General features: G+C 31.9%; 1 protein-coding gene across 1 annotated transcript; it reads left to right on the forward strand.

The window, feature by feature from the left end:
• Positions 1 to 1,539: 1,539 nt before the first annotated feature.
• LOC134707897 (uncharacterized) lies at positions 1,540 to 14,489 on the forward strand. The gene is made up of 6 exons (XM_063568048.1): positions 1,540 to 1,711; positions 5,672 to 5,801; positions 6,866 to 6,914; positions 10,755 to 10,829; positions 11,254 to 11,409; positions 12,737 to 14,489. The coding sequence occupies exons 2-6, from the start codon at positions 5,673 to 5,675 to the stop codon at positions 12,754 to 12,756; spliced, it is 429 nt and encodes a 142-aa protein (XP_063424118.1). The 5' UTR covers positions 1,540 to 1,711; position 5,672; the 3' UTR covers positions 12,757 to 14,489.
• Positions 14,490 to 14,821: the final 332 nt, after the last annotated feature.

The following is a 14,821-nucleotide window of genomic DNA, read 5'->3' on the forward strand; positions in this document are numbered from 1 at the left end:
CCAGCGCATGATTATGAAAAAGATAAGTCACTTTTAATCTGTATGTGACCACAATGGGCTCCATTCTAGAAGGATTAAGAAGGTTAAAAACAACACTTATCTTTCAGACCATTAAAATAACAGACATAATGACTTAGAAATTGGTAACAATTTCTTGTCAATTTTTTTCCGATTAACTTTTGAATTTTAAAGGAAATCACTAACGTTTAAACATCATTATCATCGTCATAACTATTTTCGAAGTATTACAGTCTTACTACCATATGTCTCATTGTACATTAAAGTTTTTTCATAATTAAATGTAAAACAACAAAATATTGCAGGTCAAAATGAAATGCAGAAGTTATTTTAACTTATATAAATGCATTTTGTCAGGAAAGATTATGGTGATGGATAGCTGTATAACGTCCAGTGGCAACGTAAATGCATATATAGGACAAACACATGTTAGGTTAATATACATATTAACCGTGTTTGTACCAATGTACTAGACCGACAGATTGAGCAAGATTTTAAACGCGATAATTAACCAGGTAAAAATTCACTTGAAGACTATATGCGGACACGCTATTCTGACTCTGAACCGATCAGTCTTAGCTTAAACTCCTCAATTCCACATCCTGACCGAAAAAAAACCCAGCAAATACCAATGTTTTAATCTAGGGTAGTCGTGGTCGGGAGTTGACCCCGCGACCTCCCGCATTCGTGGCAAACATGCTACCACAAGAGCATCGGAGAAGTATAGCATGGGAAAAGAAAGCAAGAGGGATATGACTTCGTTTACATGCAGAACGTCCGTATAAAATGTGGTCTTTCTTTTTTGTTTATAGCCGGCTTACAATCGATCATTTAAAAGTGCATTATTCTATAAGTAAAGTTTCTAACTCATAATTCTAATAAATTAGATTAAAAAATTACATGAAAAAGTTGTTTTTGCAAAATTAAGTGGCATCATTTTGTATCTAATCCATCAGTGCTATGTGATCAATCTTTGTAACGAGTCTCCATACATCACCCCTCAAAAAGTTTTAGTTGAGGAGGAAAATACATGAACATAAAAATGACCGTTACATTTAAAATATGACGAAAAACGGAAACCAAGCGATGGCAAATTATCATAATTTGTTTGGCAATGTTTGATGATTTTTTTTCTTCTTAATTTCTATTTGGTGTATTGAAATGCAAATATACAACTGTGTATACCTGCAATGCACTGTTTGTACACGCAGCTAAAGATCAATATGAAGAACGCATTGTCAGCATTTTTGTCGATATAATCGATTTGAAAATATCAAATATCTTAACGAAACGTGAATTCAGAATCTTTTTAACTTGGTGACTGAATATAAGGAAATAGATTGTTTTCGGTGATATTCGTATTTACATAATAGATCATAGTTATTTAGGTCATCGACATATGTTATGTGTTCAATACACAAACAAAAGCTTCGCCTAATTAAATACCTGATACATAGGTAAAAACCCTGTATAATTGTTCTAAAAATAACCAACCTTGCATATATACAAAATAATCATGTCTTCGACGCGTGGTTATGCTGAAAAATGTTTGTATTTAGACGGGGAATGTTCCAATTGTCTTCTTTATGAAGGATTGAACTCTTTTAATTTGTTGATTTTGACAAAAACATCACATTGCAAGCTGTACCCATGTTTGCACGCAAGTTGGGAAATTTTGGAGGCTTCTGAAAACGTAAGTTGGGATTTTATTATTATAATATATGCTGATTATACCTTTTCATTGCGGTAATGTTTTTGAAGGGTTTGTAGCTTGATAGCATTAGTTTGCGAGTCGATCGCAAATTAGAGTTCCCTGGTTTAGCAGGAGCCAGTGATCAAATTATGAAAAAAATAGGCTTTCAAATCTTAAAATGCAATACTAAGTTTAATACTGATACTAACTGACATAAAATTCATCTATGCTTTCGCGCCAAAATTCAAATCAATAATTGTGAAAAGGATTCTCTGAAGCGTTATCGAATGGGAGATGCGCGTTTAGGCTAGAAGTATGATGCATTTTTTTCAATGGAAAGTCGACATTTGGGTAAATTTTAAAGTAAAAATTTAGTCTTATATCCTCCACTGCACAGGTTAGCAACATGTTAATGCTTATTATATTCTTTCTGTTTGCTAGACAGTGTTTGCTTCCTGGTCCGCACGTTAGGTGGAGGTCGATTTTTTTTAAAACAATATGAGTGATCACATACTTAACAGCAATTCCATGCATAACGCCTGGAATCTGGTGACCAGTAGTTGTTTGTTGATGTGGTTCATAAATGTTTCTCGTTTTTCGTTTTTCATATAATAGTATCTAACATCGAATTGTCAGGCAATGTTGTACATACACTCGTGTGTACATGTAACAGTAGTAGAACTTCGCAGCGCCAATACTTGTTCAAATAAGTTCCAAATTTGTCTCAAACAATGGTAGTGGTCCTGAATTTAATGCCACTCTAACATTTTGGTAGGTGGTATTACCTGATCTGAAATGTAAACCATTTATACCACTAAATGGTGCAAAAAAAATTAAGTTCTTTTCATTTAAAAAAAGCAGGGTGTACAGATGGTGATCGTATATTTGTTTTGTGTTATTTAAAATGTTAAACCATCAGGAAAGCATCACAAATAACTTGAGAGAGTTTTTTTGGTTATAACAGCTCTTCTATAAAAGCATGCAGAGCAAACTATTGATCACATTTTTTGCTATGTTTGTTTGGATGTTTGTAAACAACAGCTAGGTAGTCTGTTTACTATATACTGGAATTTGATTGGACAATAAACATTAACTTTAATTCATGTCTAATCAAATCCCAGTATATATTGAAACTCTGCCTACCTACTGTATGCAAACATCCAAGCAAACACAGCAAGCAAGTTGATCAAATTGTTGTTTTGCATGCTTTTATAGAAGAGCTGTAACCATAATAATATCATTGTCATGCTTATAATTACATTAGATGTATGTTTCAGTATAATACTTTATTTTAATTGGCTAACGGCACATCACTTGTTATTCCGTAAACAATTGCATCACTCAATAAAACTTTTCATTCATGATAGCACGTGGTCCCACAATAAAGTGCACAGGTGAATAATATACAAAATTTAAAAAATTCGTGTTTTCATGATCATAGCTAAAAAATGTAATTATAAGTATTGAATGCTCCTTTTTGTAACTTTATAGGGTTGTAAAAGCGTTGACCGTGCGCACATTTTTAGTATGAAGCGCTTCCGCGCTTCATACAAAATGTACTTCGGTCAACGCTTTTACTCCCCAATAAATTTACAAAAAGAAGCATTCAATTCTTAAAATGATTTAGCGAAATTGTTTGCGCTTTTTAAATACGCACACAGAGTGTTGAATTAGAATTTCAAAGTAGAGTACGTTTTGGTAATCTGTGTTGTTGTAAATAATTACAGTGATTGTATATGCTGTTGTTTTCAGACATATTACTATATAGTTATTCCATAAAAATGGCTTTATATGGGTTTTTTTTACATACGGATGTGCATATTGATGTGAAATATAAGAATCCGCATTTGATATGCAGATAATACTAATATTAAACTCAAGACAAGTGCAATTGTGAAGACGATTTTGCTTTGTTTTGATGTAGATAATTTCCTATGATTCTCTATAGTGCTTAAACGTAAGCAATATGTTATGCATTTTGCATTGTAGAATTTTGTCTTAAGCACGTAAATTATCAATTTTGCAGTAATCGGCACACGTATAGAATTAGGTTGACAATGCATTCTGACATATATTATAATATTTTTTTTCTTTATAAGAAATTATTGATATATGTATAAATTAAAACTGTACTAGTATTGGTATTAAAACGTGATTTTTTTTTAGTAGAAAGAAGAACTCTAATGAAATCAGATTGTTGTTGTTACGTTTAATAGTTTTTAATCTTTTCCATTACTAGTATTCTTTTTTGTTTTCATTTATTTATTTACATTTGAATTTGTAGGTTACATGACTCCACTAGTTACGTTAACCTCTAAGTACTTACTAGTACAATTGTACGTCTGTCACCTTTGAATGATTTATAGAAAGCTAATGTATGGTTTGAAAAAGCCACCATGAAACAGGGTTATTTACTTAATCTTGAACTATCTCATTTCGTTATTGAAAGGTTGACCATAAAATAGGTCTGGAGAAACAAGATAGTGCTTTTGTGTGTACGCTCCAATTATAGCAATATATGAAAACTAAGTATTCATAACTAAATAAGAAAAGTTATGCTATCCTTTGAAAGCCTGTGTAACTATGTAATGTGGTCAAAGTACTTCACTGCATCATACACTTGGAGCGAACACAATTGCATTTTTGACATGTATAACCTGTAATTCCCTTAATGTGTTAATTAAAAACAAGAATGTGTCCAAAGTACACGGATGCCCCACTCGCACTATCCTTTTGCATGTTCTATGGACCGTGAAATTTGGTAATAATCTAATTTGGCATTAAAATTAGAAAGATTATACTATAGGGAACATATGTACTAAGTTTCAAGTTGATTGGACTTCAATTTCATCAAAAACTACCTTGAACAAAAACTTTAACCTGAAACTCCCACTTTCATTTTCTATGTTCAGAGGACCGTGAAATTGAGGTCAAAAGTCTTATTTGGCTCTAAACTAGAAAGATCATATCATAAACAACAATTGTACTAAGTTTCAAGTTGATTGGACTTCAGCTTCATCAAAAACTACCTTGACCAAAACATTAACCTGAACGGACGCACAGACGAACGAACGAACGAACGGAGCCACAGACCAGAAAGCATAATGCCTCTCTACTTTCGTAGGTGAGGCATAAAAAATGTGAAGGGGGATGATTATTTCAATATGTATCTTTAATATATTATTAAAATGTTTTTGCTTTCAAAAAGTAATAGCACAAGGATACTGAACTCCGTTGAAAAATGGAAAGTCCCTAACAAAAGGGCATAATCAAAAGCTCAAACACATCAAACGAATGGATAACAACTGTCATATTCCTTACTTGGTACATGCATTTTCCAAAGCAGAAAATGTTGAATTAAAGCTAGTTTTAAAGCTAGCAAAACCTCTCACTTGTATGAAAGTCGCTCAACATTGATTTATGTCTACAGAATGAATGACACAGAGTTCAAGGTCGGTGATATAATTGCCGACGAGTGGTTATATATTTGTCCCTAGTGATAGCTATTGTTTTAGACACAGAGTTTAAGGTCGGTGATATTGTGGCCACATTGGTTATTATCCTGTCCCTAGTGATAGCTATTGTTTTATGTTTACAGAATGAATGACACAGAGTTCAAGGTCGGTGCTATTGTTGTCACATTAGTTATTATCCTGTCCCTAGTGATAGCTACTGTTTAAGGTTTACAGGATAAATGACACAAAGTTCAAGGTCGATGATATTGTTGCCACAGTGGTTATAAATGTGTTCCAAGTGATAGCTATTGTTATGTTTACAGAACGAATGCCTCCGAGTTAAAGGTCGGTGATATTGTGGTAACAGTGGTTATAAATCGTTCCTTGGTAATACTAAAAAGTAGCTATTTATATTATGAATGACACAGACTTCAAGGTCGGTGATATTGTGGCCACAGGGGTCATAAATATGTCCCTAGTGATAGCTATTGTTTTATGTTTACAGAATGAATGACACCGAGTTCAAGGTCGGTGATATTGTAGCCACAGTGGTAATAATCCTGTCTCTAGTGATAGCTATTGTCATTGCTGTGTGTTGTCGATGTAACAAAAGACATAAACAGAACAGTAAAAAGGTAGGAGTGACACTGTTAAAGAGACAGGAAGGTATCAAAAAAGCAAAGCTATCTAACTTCAAGGATAATTCAAAAACGGGAAGGCCATAAAAAAAAAACCTGGCAATATTAAACGCTATCAACCAGTAGAACAAGTGAAATGTAACTGTTATATTGACGCAGTCATTTTCCGGAGAAATTTTGACCTCGAATCTTATCTACGTAAAACTGAAAAACTGAATTCGAAGAGATCAAGTTTTTTTTTGATTTTTCAATCTGAAGTGATTACAAACGCCATAGAAAATACGGTGTATTGGTTATTAAAAGTCAAACTTCGAAAAAAATCCTCACAGACAAGCCCTTTAAAAACAAAGGACAAACTTTAATTCAGTGTATTATAAAAGCGTGCATTTGTCAGGTACAAAAAGATAAGGCTTGCAGACATCAACTTAGAGTACCGGTTAACCGGTCAATCGGTCGAACGATTATCCGAGTAACCGGTTAGGCAAAACTGTACTCTTTGACAACACTAATAAAAAAATAAACAAATCAAGTTTACATTTTGCTATAGAAAGTGTGTTTAATCGACTATGTTTACAGTTTTTAACCGCGGGTTCTTAAATTTCAAGAATGATGGTATATACCTCCAAAATATCCACCTACTAATATTTTCGTGTACTGAATTTATTTGGGGCTTTAAAATCACAAACCATAAGTATTGCAGCTTAGTCATTTATAAGTCTTGCAGGCATTAAACAAAAATTTAAATTATTATAGCTTCCTATCTCCTATAGCTAGACGTTATTAAGTGCACATATTTATTATTAATAGAATGCGTTACATGTTTATTGCAAACAACTCTTAATTCAACCACAATAGAATGCCGAAACGCTTAATAATAGAGCAACGTTCTAAAAATTGGAATGTATTCATAGAATCCAATTTGAAAGCACATGTATACATGTCTTTTGTATATGTTTACCATTTAATTACCTTGAACGATTTTCTAAATATACTTTTAAAATGCAGTCTAAATTATGTACATGCTTTTATATCATGTTTTTGTTGTTGTTTTTTTTGTACAGATTATCGTAGACAGAGAAGCAACATACATTCCAGTAGCCAAAATTATGGGTGAGAATATAATTATAACATATATACACGTATTGTTTTAATTATTTTGTTGTCGTTATTTGTTTGTTTTTTTTAGGGGGGGGGGTTCAACAAGTGAATAACGAGTGAATAAATGAACAAATATCCCGTTAAAACTTTAGAATGTAAACGCCATTGTTACGCAGAAATACACAATTGATAATGAATGTGTATCATTTATTGCTACCACAATCCCATCCGCATCTTCTCGCTACTCACTTGCTTGACTTTTACATACGCCATCATGCATGATGTGGATGGTAGTACTGAAATATATGTCAGAGATGACCATGACTATGTTCCACTTGCTATAGCAGCACATGCGTTCACCTTTTATCGTTTATGAGACCAATTAAAGGAGGGACGAAAGATACCAAAGGGACAGTCAAACTCATAAATCGAAAATAAATTGACAACACCATTGCTAAAAATGGAGAAAAAAATTAATGTGGCATATCACGAGAAATAAGACTGGTGATTTCCATGGTGACTTCCGGAGCACCGGATTTTTCCTTTTAATTTTGAACATGATTCAATGTTTTTTTTTATAAACTTTTAAACTTGGTTGATTACAAGAACGGGATTGTTTTTCAATTCCAGCACGAAAATTGGGTTTCGGACCACAAAATAGACCACTCAAATTAAGGAACAAGATTTAATTCACCCAAAATGTTCATGGCCATCAATCAATTTTCAAATAATTGAAATGTCCTGTCGTCAATTTGTACATAACTGCAGACACACTTGCTTTTAAAAAACCAAAACGCCAGACAAACTCACATCAAATTTTAAAGGCTACAAATGGGGTCATGTAATAAATTCCATCTGATAATTGAACTATGAGTTATTTATAACATATCAAAAGTTACTTTTATAAACGAGTTAACAATAAGTTTGTTTCATTTTGGTCTTTTGTGGATAGTTGTCTCATTGGCAATCATACCATATCTTTTTTTTTTATATTAAGTCATGCTATAGAATAGCCATATTCAAAATGGTATAATATTCATACATAAATTGTTTCGTTTACCTACTGGTTCCGTGAAACGATCCCAATGTTTCATCTCATAGACACAACTTTGGAATTTTCCCAGTATACATATAGTTTGATAGAGGTCAAATGAATTTCAGGAAGACTCAACTTAAAGGAAGGGGGACTACAGAATGTTAGCATAAGTTTGAGCACTTGGAAGCTCGAGCCATACACATGACTTTGTTGAAATTATGCCAAACAACCTTATGTTTTGACCTTCAGAAAAAAATTGCATATTTCCATTTAAGGATAGTAGATCTATAATATTTTCCCCGAAACTTTATGGTAAAAGGGGCAATTGTTAAGCCGTACAAGAAAAGAAGTTCCTATGTGGAACTGCGTTGTCTCTTTATTTACAGAAGTGCAACCTGTCAGTAAATTAGCCTAGTTTAAGAGTTTAAATACTAGTACATTATAATTAAATGTTTTTTCCCACACTATTAATGTGAATGACCGATGTTAATGTTATTTTTATTGTACTAAGACAAACTTATGATGGATTAGTATAGTGTTAGTGTATGTAATGTTTTCTGATGTAATTACAAAAAAGATTAATGGTTCAAAATGTTTAATGTTTTTAAAAAAACATTAAAATTTTGTTAGTATACATTTTAGAAAAAATATTTAACAATGTGTTATTAATTTAAAGTGCGAATCGGTTACAACATAGATGAATTCACAAACATATTTGAAAAGAGGGAAAAGGGCTATTTTACCTTGGAATTATCTAAATCGCCTTTTCAGAAACATAGTTTTTAAAGGAGTAGGTCCAGAAAGACCCCTTTTCGGCCCCAAAATATAGCAGTTTTACAAAATTGTTAAAATGTAAACTTTTAGTTATTTATTGGATAGTAGAATGGTTCTGCTTCATAAATATGGGCTGTTTTTGACAATACAATTCTCATATATTGGGTACTAGCACCAATAAGTCATGCTAAATTACTGAAACCTTCACAATTCCAGCATTTTAGTTAAATTTTAGACGGTTTCCGTGTAAAACGAAAGTGGCCGCATTCGTGTTCATCCAAAATATTGAAATGGAAGTTGTATTTGATGATAATACATATCATATATAAAGGTTGAGGATGAACACGGATGCGGCCACTTTCGTTTTTGACAAAAACCATCTGAAAAGTGACATTTTTTCGCATGTTTGGTAGATTTTTCATATTTGAGCTTGAATCGGATTGTTTTTTATGACTAAATAAGTTAAAATCTTTCACAATAATTAATTGGATCACTTAAGTGTTTAATAAATGGTCAAAATCTTTCGTCAGATGAAACTGAAATTTGAGGCCAAAATCGGTTCTTACCGGACCTACTCCTTTGTTAAAACATATTGAAAATTTAATAAAAAGGAGTCTTTCTTATATACATATAAAAATATACAGTAGTTTTATATATTCCCATACTATCAAAATGCTTATTGTCGGTGAAAAGAAAGGTTACAAGTTGTGTACAAGAATGTATTAAGCAGTGGTATCTGATTGACAATAAATAGGCTCCAAGTTACCTTCTGAATGATTTGGATTTTTTAACAATGACCTTTCTCTTCAATAATACAAGGTTATTCTAATGATGTCCAATACTATTATAGATACTATTTGGAAGCATTGTAAGACATTCATTTGGAAACATGTTCGAAAATACTCCAAAATATTGTTTGTGAGAAATAAATCCAGGAGTAATTGGCCTTATACCTCTTTAACGTAAGTAACCCAAGTTCACAGTTGCAAAAGTATTTGTCATGTCTCATTTAAATTATTGTTTTGCTTTAATATTTTAATATGTAAAGTTGGCATCACCTTATCAAAACATTTTTTTTATCTTTCAAAGACGGCTCATAATTCTGAAGTGTCAAACTGGTTCCCTATTTACTTCTTTGGACCTTTGATAACAGTGATATGAAAAGAAAAGCACATACTTTCAATTATAAATCATAGAGATAAATATACTTCAACTTGCCATACAGGGGTAAATTGACAAGAGGTCAATATCCGTCCAAAATTTCCATAGAATTAAGGTAAAGTCGAACAATATGTAAAATACCTGTCTACAAATTCAATAAGTTTTGGGTAAATTGCATAAATTTTTTTTAATGATCATTATGCTGTCATGGTGTTCGTCTTTAAATATGAAAATCATCCAAGAATATATAAGTTTTTAGGTCCAAATTTTGACAAATTGTGCTTGAGGACAACAACAACAATCCTTAGGGACAAACATTATTTTCATAGGATGTGTATCATATCCATACTGAACGATTCTACGAAAACATTGATGTCAGATTGCATTTTTTTTCAACAAACGGGAGCAAATAATATTTCATATATACTCATATTGAGAACACATTAGAAAAACCTATCATATTGAGCTTCATCGATAGGCAGTGACCAATATAAAATATCTAAACTGCTATTTGAAATGAGGACATGTTGTAGATAAATGGTGTTTTATACAATAGGCAACGCCCAGACCTCTGAATGAGTTGTTGCAAGTGTTCAGAACTTCTTTTACGTTAAGATAGTGTATTTTCTCCATTTACGATTCAAATTAAGATTAATGTCCCCATTCCAATTAAATGGCTTCGTTCTTATACATCGCTTGTTACATGGTCGTATCGATCAGACGGATTATTGAGATAAATTCTAAACCAGGGTAACCGATAGAATTTTTATTATCATTTTGATTAGACAATATTTTTATTGACATTCATATTCGAATATATAAACACCAATCCAATATAATTTAATTTGATATTTTGGAACAATGGCATCTATATTTTCTAGGTTCTGATTGTGGAGTCTGTCTAGATACCAAAGATTCCAGAATGGGCCAAATTGTTAAACTTCATTGTAACCATAGTAAGTGGAATTGTATTTGTCTGATTATTTCAACATTTATCTTAGCAAAGTATGGTTTCTTTGTTTTACATGATTTTATTGTTTAATTTCGTTTAACTATTGCTCTGCAATAGAACAGGGATGAAAACACTATGTTACCATTTTTCTCTAAGGATTTTAAGATATAACCTTGAGATGCACCAACTGAGTCCTTACTAAAGTAAACGACGTCTTTGTTTTATAAATTACGTACTTCAATTAATATTAAAAATAACCCGGTTCTTTTTTCTGTATGATAATTTTTTATCTTGCTGTTATGACTTGAAATTGATAGTTTTCAGTATATGTAAATTTTATATCTGATGAAAGAACAATCAATTCTGTGAAAATAAATTTCATGAACTAAAACAATGAAGTCGAAACAAAACTTTTGTCTCATTTTCAGCATTCCATCAGAAGTGTATGACAGAATCTTTAAAAAGTCAGACAAAGTGCCCATTATGTCGGCAGCGGGTAAAACAGTTTACACCAAGTCAGAGAATATTTGCATATTTTCAGACTAAAATTAACCAGTATCGATATAACTATAACGAAGAACAAGGTGAGTCGTTATAATTGTTACATGTGATAACTATAACAATGAACAAGGTGAGTCGTTATAATTGTTACATGTGATAACTATAACAATGAACAAGGTGAGTCGTTATAATTGTTACATGTGATAACTATAACAATGAACAAGGTGAGTCGTTATAATTGTTACATGTGATAACTATAACAATGAACAAGGTGAGTCGTTATAATTGTTACATGTGATAACTATAACAATGAACAAGGTGAGTCGTTATAATTGTTACACGATATAACTATAACAATGAACAAGGTGAGTCGTTATAATTGTTACATGTGATAACTATAACAATGAACAAGGTGAGTCGTTATAATTGTTACATGTGATAACTATAACAATGAACAAGGTGAGTCGTTATAATTGTTACATGTGATAACTTATAATTGTTACATGTGATAACTATAACAATGAACAAGGTGAGTCGTTATAATTGGTACATGTGATAACTATAACAATGAACAAGGTGAGTCGTTATAATTGTTACATGTGATAACTATAACAATGAACAAGGTGAGTCGTTATAATTGTTACATGTGATAACTATAACAATGAACAAGGTGAGTCGTTATAATTGTTACATGTGATAACTATAACAATGAACAAGGTGAGTCGTTATAATTGTTACATGTGATTTTGAAGGTGCTTCGTCATCTATAAAAACAGAGCTTGAAAGGGATCCTAAAGATTAGAAGCCTAAATCCAAATACACGTTATTTGTCTCTATTACATTTATCAATTCCACTTCTAAATGATTGTAAGAGGATTAATTTGTCGAAAAGCGCTTCTGGTGTATAACAATTTGTTATGTTAGAATTAACTTGCGCTATAAAACCAGGTTTAATCCACCATTTTCAACATTTAAAAATGCCTGTCCCAAGTCAGGAATATGACAGTTTTTTTTATGCGTTTTGTTATTTGATTTTGCCATGTGATTATGGACTTTCCGAATTGATTTTCCTCTAAATTCAGTATTTTTGTGATTTTACTTTTTTTATAACTATATAATCTTTACGTACATGATTGATTTATAGATTGCCTGGTATTAAACACTACCTCCGCCCGGCCACTATTGGCTTCATTGTGGTGTTGGTGGTCGGTAAATTCTTATATTTAATGAAATAGAGTAAAAAAGTTGATTCTTATTTTCTTGAGTGAGCTGCATAATATTTTACGAATGAAATTGTTGAGTTATGCCGCTTTGTACATCTAGGGTTTCATCAGTATTTCTATATGTAGTATACTTGTTCATTTGTAAGTACATAACTATATCATAAACTGTTTATGTTTGTTTTTTCAGATTTCGAAAGTAATGTATGACAACAGTAGAATGGCTTTGTCTCATCTGCATTTACTTGGCGTCTCAGGTGGATTTTAATTTGACCTTGAACCTGAAATCCAATATGGCTGTCATCGTTCGCGACAGAGTCTTCCTCAACATCATTATGATACAATGCAATTGTATATAGTCATGTTTACTTGTGTATGTACATTTGCTCAACGTCTGGATAACCCATGGGATCATATATAACACCTATAACATTTATAAACTTTAATCAGTAAACTAATGTTGATGATAAATGTTGTTATTAAATCTTATGCAGAACAATATTATGTAGGTACTTCAGTACTGTTCCAAAAAACAAAAAAAATGTCGATCGACTTATAATGTTCTTAACTTTATCACACATTAAATTTCAGCTGATACATATTAAAATCCCGTTAAATGCCAGACATATTTGTCAAGGAAAGTACTTGTTCAAGGCGTACAAATACAATGAGAAATGTTCTTAGAATGTACTGATATATTTTCATGTATGAAAGCAAAAGTAGTATTCATTGATCCGAGATAACTATGCTGATAGTTTAACATAATGCAATGATTCCAATATTCAGGTAAAACACACGGACAATACCAGCACCATTGTCCGCGCATTGCTTATGGGTTTTCTATGAAGAAATATTCTTTTTCTTTAGAAATGGTGGGTCTTAGAATTACGAATGCTCATTCATAAAAATCCACCTTATTTTGACATTCGCCGTATGTTGTAAAAAGATTATGTCGATCAATTGGATACTTTGGGAATCAAAAATGGCTTGCATTAACAATAGCAGTGCAATTTAGATATATGGCATAGGACATAGCAGATGACCAAAGTGTCAATATAAATACTTAATGTAGAACTTCCATGTAAATTCTGGACAGACCAAATAAACCCATTATCCCCTTTCGAATGACATGTTGATATCTTAACTGTCATGACATAGGCACTGTTACTAAAAACTAATAAAAAACAAAGAATTTGTTTGTCAAATGATACAGTATCTGAAATATATCAATAAGAAACGATACATTAATTGGGAACTAAAATTTTTATTGAATGTTTAACGACTATGACTTCTTCACATCTTTATTATCAAATAATAAAAGGTGACGAAGTTATAATTAATTATACTCCCATTGGTGTGAACGAGAGTGTTCGTGTGTGTGTGTGAAAAAGGGGTGTGTGTTTATTTGTGTGTGATACATTTATTGTGTTCAATTATTAATGACAGGTTGATTTGAATTATCAAATATGTCATTCTTATGTGTACATTTATTATCATTTTCATTAATTTCTCATTTCGAATTACCATGTTGATCAACCTTCCCAAACAACATTAAAGTTTCACGTTACGGCAGGATTGGTTAATAACATAGTAACAACATTTATTTTATATGTCAATTAATATGCGTCAGCTCATATTAACTTAAACTGATTTTAACTGTCATATATATATACGATTCATTCTTAATTCAGTTATGAATGAATCATATAATTGGCCGTTTCAGAATCTAAAGAATCATGGGTAATTTCATTGTTCGTACCCCAAAACGAAAATAACGTCACTTCATTGGTTACATTTCCATTGTTTATGACATTTTTAACCAATCACGACGTATTGGTGTACACTTTTAGAAAATATTACCCAGGATGCATTAGATTCTGAAATTGCGATTTCACTTTTGTGATTTTGTCTCCTGAAATAAACAATAAAATAAAATGATCTTGCTTGCATTGGTTGTTTCTGACATTTTGACAATGATTACGAACCAGTCCTCTCAATTATATCATTGGATACGCTAAATGTAACTGATTCTTGGGAACACTTTTGGTATTCTTCGATTCTGACCAAAATGAATTTAAAAGTGTATAATTGTTTTCTTGATTCAAACGTCGATCTTTATAGTGTTTATTTAAGACCATTGATGTTATTCATTTCATGTTTACACGAAAAGCTTATTAGTCAGTGCTAAAAGAGGGACGAAAGATACCAGAGGGCCAGTCAAACTCATAAATCGAAAATAAACTGACAACGCCATGGCTAAAAACGAAAAAAGACA

The sequence above is a fragment of the Mytilus trossulus genome, chromosome 2 (genome assembly GCF_036588685.1).
Source record: "Mytilus trossulus isolate FHL-02 chromosome 2, PNRI_Mtr1.1.1.hap1, whole genome shotgun sequence".
NCBI lineage: Eukaryota > Metazoa > Mollusca > Bivalvia > Mytilida > Mytilidae > Mytilus > Mytilus trossulus.

What these genes read in the sequence shown, in the direction of transcription:
- LOC134707897 (XM_063568048.1), top strand. Translation starts at nt 5,673, where the DNA reads ATGAATGACACCGAGTTCAAGGTCGGTGATATTGTAGCCACAGTGGTA. An exon ending in TCCAGTAGCCAAAATTATGG is followed by an intron (nt 6,915 to 10,754) that starts GTGAGAATATAA and finishes TATATTTTCTAG; the next exon opens with GTTCTGATTGTGGAGTCTGT. An exon ending in TAACTATAACGAAGAACAAG is followed by an intron (nt 11,410 to 12,736) that starts GTGAGTCGTTAT and finishes TTGTTTTTTCAG; the next exon opens with ATTTCGAAAGTAATGTATGA.